Consider the following 6000-nt stretch of genomic DNA (forward strand, 5'->3'; position numbering starts at 1 on the left):
GTTCACATTCTGAACCTTTGAGGGACCTTGCAAAGACCCATGGTTAAGATCAACTTAACCATGGCTCTTTGCAAGATGTTCGGCTCTGTAGAGCTAGAATCTGGATTTGATTTCAACCCAGATTTCGTCTGGCATATAGATCCTACTGTTGTAGGTTTAGGTACTTTAATGCCTAATCATCTGCCTGATTACTTTTTGAATGTCATATTTATCATCCAGAATTGATTAAGTATACTTAAATTCATAGAAACACTCCAGAATAAAAAGGGTGTGTTCATAATTCCTCCTTTTCACACATCGTGAACACAGTGAAGTTAGGTAAATGTTTACCTAGGTAGTCCCAATGGTGGCACCTCCATTAGCAGAGTGACGGTCGTTTTCGCTACTTTTTTTTAGCAAAATCAATGTTTTATTTTGTATTTTTTACATAAATCAAATCACCCCACAGTTGTCGACCCTTCACGTGATATTCATCTCCAAAGGTCGGTTTTTAACATGTATCGTCCTCCGTGCTTTGCATTTAGGTATGCACTCGGTGCTTGCTAACGCTCGCATTATAGCCTCCAGGTGGAGGCTTGCCCCCACCCCCTCTGAAACTATATAACATAGAGTACTCCACGAACAGTCAAGTCGGCTACTCAAAGCTGGCACAGTTGCGTGGGCTAAGTTATTAAATACAATACCACCATTGGGTCTACCTAGGTGAACATCTACCCAAAGTTACATGGCAGAGTAGACCTTTATTTTGAGGTTCTTCTCCACAATATACAAAACTTATTTTAAAAATCCCCTGATGATGGCACAGTATAAAAGCGTATCATTGATAAGTTATCTAGGCTGATAAATATGTAATTAACATTTACAGAAAAACTTATTATTCACCAGAAGGAATTTTTATCCTATTGAAGAATTTATGTGAATAAACAAAGAAGCATTGTTTCTTGTCAGATAATTTTAAAATGTTTTGATGGGCATTTAATATCCTGCGAAAAAGTGCATAATCTTACACAAGGAATGAATTCTAATGAGAATAAATGGCTAAGAAAAACATACATTAAAAACATCTTGAAATATATTCAATCAACAAAACACATTTTATTTGTAGACAAAACAATTTTCAGTTTATATTGCAGACATAGCAAGGGACATGTTCCTATTGGAACACACACTTGTTAAAATACCAAACAGTAAAGGACAAACCTGTCTATTTTAGGCTTATACACTCAACTAGCTTGAAATTTAGGAAAGGAAGCAAGGTGCTTTTAAGAGAAGATTTTATCTTTATTTTATGTGTCATTGTTTAAGATTGGTAAAACAAAATGGGTAAAATGTGCAAGATTTTATCATTTTGCTAATGCCCCCTGTCCATTCTTGCTTTGAAGAAATAATAGCAAAAGAAGGATTCCATTTAAATTTAATTGAATGTATTTGCAGTGTTGTTAAAGTACATATAAAAAGACAGCTGCAGGAGATGATGGATAGTTTGATTAGTGGAGACCCAGAAGGAATGTCCACGCAATGCAAGTTTTATCTGCATTATCTCGAAATTATTGTAGATGCTGCAATGGAAGCTGCTACAGATCAAATATGTTTGCATTTGTTTGACCATGTACCCCTGCAACAACCATGAGAATAGATAGTTTCAAATACAAAAAGAAAGGAAAATGGAAATTAGTAACATTTTATATTTATAAAATACTTATCATAATTACACATAAAAGAATAGCATCCTTCAATTGATTTTTTCTGTTGATGTACATTGTTGAACGGTTCATTATAAGATTAAAATTCAGTTTAAAATTAGCAATTGGAAAAATTAAACATTTCGGCATTGAAACTCAAGCTGTTATTTTTCTTTCTTTCAGTAAAAGCTTTCACTTTTATAATAATCATTAATCTTAAATTATCTTTCTACTTAAACTGGAGTTCATAAAAATCAAATCACCAAAATGACAAGTGCTTTTATGCTTTCTTCAGTCCACGTCATCAAAATTGAAGAAAAATAAAAAGCACTTAAGTCATTTGGCGATTTGACTTTTTATGAACTCCAGTTTAGGTAGAAAGGTAATGAGAGATTTATGATATTATGGAGCTAGATTGTACATATGATGATGATCTAGAGTAGTGGTTCTTATACTCCTTTAAGCCATGTTTTAATGAGAACAATAGTTATGACTTGCAGATCTGTATACAGTATACTCCATGACACCTGTTCCATTGAATAAATTTGTTTAATTTTTCTTTTTAGTATTTTTTATTTTTAATCCTTTTAAAATTATATAATAATGTCACATTATACCCAAACAATTTTAATGAAAATGTTGTTTTTGTTTCCAGTTTTCCCTTAGGATATCTTGTGGCTCTGTAGATCATAGTCTCTTTAAGATGCTCTGATATGGAGAGTTGTATATAAGATAATTGAATTCAGATAAGGAATCTAGGCAATTGAATTTACTCATCTTTAAATCTAGATATAAATTAAACACAATTTTTTATAGGCAATTTGTAACATCATGTATCCTTATCGCAAATCAAATAGCCACTTTGTGTTTTATGTAGCCACATCTACTCTATATATATACAGCAGCATCAGGAGTCAATAAATTTTCACTAAATTTTTAATAAGTGAGTAGTCATGGGTGTGTGCAATACTCACTTACAGTAACATATGTATACACATTATCATAGGATATGTAATCTTCCTGTTTCTAGTTGCCTATGGGTTTCAGCCCAAATCACACACAAGAACAGCAGTAGTCACCAAATGCCATCACCAAATCCCAGCACTCTTGGGCATGCTGTCACCATTATCATGTCTCACCACTTGCAGAAGCCTGCGGGTCATTTCAAAATCATATGATAGAGCTAAGGCAGGATCCTTCTGCTAAAAAATAAAAATTTTATTTTTCCCACCTTTATTGACTACCAACTCTGCTTTGCTCGATTACTAGCTACATATACTGTAACGTGTTTATTTTATAATTATAATGTATTTTAAATAAATTTAAATCTTTTATCTACATTTATACAAATTATAACTTTTATAATTTCAGAAAAATTTATTTGGAGTTGTATGGGCAGAACAAGTTTTCCGAGGTGAGTAGAAAGGCATCGTAATGCTTATAGCAATGTAATTGTATTGGTGCTGTTCTTACGCTTGCATCAGGCACCAAATTATATAGAATAGTCCTGGACGGTTTCTTGGCTAGTCAAAAACGTAGATACTACAGCCTGTTTAGTACAAAATGATTGACAAAATACAAGAATATTTATTATTATAAAATTAAAATTCTATCTTTTTAAAAATTCCTCATCAGAGTAAACTCTTTCTGAAACATCACACTCTTTTGAATACTGGGCATCATCTGGGCAAGATTTGTGAAATAAACTGTACTACAACTACTTGTCTTCAATGATAAAATATACTCTTCCACAGTTTGTCTCGGATAATAGAATCTCGGTTAATGGACTCTACTGTACTATTAAAAACAGTTTTATATTTGTTTATTACTCAATGCATTTTGTCTTACAAAACAAAAGCATTATTAAAAATTATTCTGTTTGCTTTCCCTCTTTCCAGTATTCTATCTTCTTTATTCTCAAATTCTGCTAGCTGTGTTTCTCTTTTCCTAAAGTTTCAGTTTCGATACAATCAAAACCAGTTTAATGTGTCTTAAGAGTGTCTGTTGCTTAAAACTTTGACTATAGGTATTGTTTGTAATGTACCGAGTATTGTAATTTACGGAGAATACAGTTTATAATGTATTGCACCCCATTTCACTTGCTCCTACTGATCTACATAACACTACTAAACATCTAAACAGTAAATCAAAGGGATGTTGATTTAATATCAAGAATTTAAAAATTTCAGATGAATCAGTTTAAACCTCGTTAATATTTTGTTCATTAATATTAATTTATTAATAATCTGTGTTACATTTCCTGTTCCAAATGTACATATTTACATTATATTCATTCTTATTTGTCTTATCAGATTGCCAGATTTGAATTTTTAGTGAAGAGAAAAGTGCAGTCCGTTAGTTTTCGAATCATTTATTACATATCAAATAGTTTCTTTCGGTATCATTTTCTTTATTGTTAGCCTCTGCAAGACAGACAAACATATTTTTAATGAAAATTTCACATTCGTATTGACCATAGATAATTTGTGCTCACATATGTTTGCGGAAATTTGATTTATAGTTTAGTCTGTTGAGCTTAACACAAAAGAAATTAAACTTTGTCTGCTTATGGGTTTTCCCTCCTCTTTTCATCCCACAAATACTAAGGAGGACATTTTTCTGTAATTGTCGCAGGTTTGGATGAGCCTGCAACGGTGTCAATCGGTTGGCGAGGGACAGGGACTTTTGATATGGGTCCCCTGAGCTATAGTATTCTTCAATCTTTTTATTCAAATTCCAAAACATAATTTCTTGGGTTTTGAAATCACCACAACAATAGAAGAGGAGACAGGTTCGAAACCCAAAAGCGTTGTTATAAAACCACAACAGGCACCATCAATAAGGATTTGAAAACTGAGTTCCTCGTCCAACATTCAGTTCTGACAGTTAATAATGTGTTGAAAGAACTATCGAAGAGGAGGAGGACCGCAATTTCCCCGAAACATTGAAATCTCCCATAGTTACAATCTAATAGATTTTACGAAATGTTAAACATAATGTTTATTTTAATACATTAGCAAAAATTTTGATGGACAGGGAATGAATTATGAAAATTTCTTTGTCCTCAGGAAGAAAAGTTCCCGGATTACAACGCATGCATTGTAGTTACAAAGCCGACTGGCAACTGGTTCCGAGAGACGAAGAAGAAAAGTATTACTCGCTTCCAGTGGAGGAAGTTCCCGTAAGAGTCAGGCCCAAATATAAACTGTTGCCTCCTGTGATGGAGATGTCGCTGAGACAGCAGATGCAGATGAAAGGTAAAAATGTAGAAGACGAACTCAAAATGGAAATGGTATACAAAGAAGACATCCGGTTTTACAGGGTGGAAACTGTGGAAGAGAGGCCCCTGCCGTCTTCTTACACTTCTAGTTTAAAACCAGAGTTTCTAGTCGGGATTAAAAACATAGAGAAGTGAGAAAAACATTACTATAAATGGTAGATATGTGTGCCATCATACAAAGTTGTAAATAAAACACAGATTTTGAATTAGAAACGTGTGAAATCTTAAATTCAATATACGGACGCCCCCGATTGTGAATTTTACAAATATAAAAATAGGAATTCTTAAAGCTAGGACTTGACACATTAGAGGGGTCAACCTGTGCACACTCCCGGTAATGGAGGAGTGTTAAGCTTCTGTAACATTCATATGTTATAGGAACTTAGGGCATTCCATTCGTTTAGAATTTTGTGTTGGATCCATCAATGTAGTCTAAAATATTAGTCACCCTGTCCTTTGCTGGAAGGGTGCGTAGGTCGATTCTGATACATATAAAAATAAGAAAATTACAGAATTTTCCACGACTAGTGGCCATTTTATTACTAGTATGCATCCATTAATATAAAGATGCTATGAAAACATTCCGGCCGTAAACTGCAAAAATCGTTTTAGTTTTGGCTGGAACTTTCACAAATGCAGGTATGAAAATAATAACCATTTATTGAAAAAGAAAGTAACAATTTTAAAGAATTACAATTATTTTGACGGCTCCAACGTGCCATTGTTTCAATGGCACGTTAATAATTTATATTTAACAATAACCTTACATCCAAGGAAGTCTCTAGTTAAACTTTAGCACAGGTTGTACAAGTTTTTGGAGGACGGGCGCACGCACGTACGTGTTTCTTCCAGGTGACGAATTACGGCTTGTTTTACTTCCATACCTAAATTTCCCGTGGAATAAGACTGTGAGATGGATCCGGCCAATCTTTATGCCAAGGGTACGCTCGGGCATTGCATCTGAAGAATGTGCTCATTGAAAATACACAATTCCATGCGATTTTGAAGAAAAATGAAGAGAATAATTCATATTACGGT

General features: G+C 33.6%; 1 protein-coding gene across 1 annotated transcript in view; it reads left to right on the plus strand.

Moving 5' to 3' along the window:
- The window catches only part of mRpS34 (mitochondrial ribosomal protein S34), a 38561-nt gene extending 33386 nt beyond the window's left edge, over positions 1-5175 (plus strand). The window contains exons 3-4 of the mRNA XM_067265527.1: positions 3054-3096; positions 4751-5175. Coding sequence (XP_067121628.1) covers positions 3054-3096; positions 4751-5097 — 390 coding nt within the window. The 3' untranslated portion in view covers positions 5098-5175. The remainder of the gene's footprint in view (positions 1-3053; positions 3097-4750) is intronic.
- Positions 5176-6000: the final 825 nt, after the last annotated feature.

This window comes from Centruroides vittatus, unplaced genomic scaffold (assembly GCF_030686945.1).
Source record: "Centruroides vittatus isolate TY-2023 unplaced genomic scaffold, ASM3068694v2 contig_2273, whole genome shotgun sequence".
NCBI classification, from domain to species: domain Eukaryota; kingdom Metazoa; phylum Arthropoda; class Arachnida; order Scorpiones; family Buthidae; genus Centruroides; species Centruroides vittatus.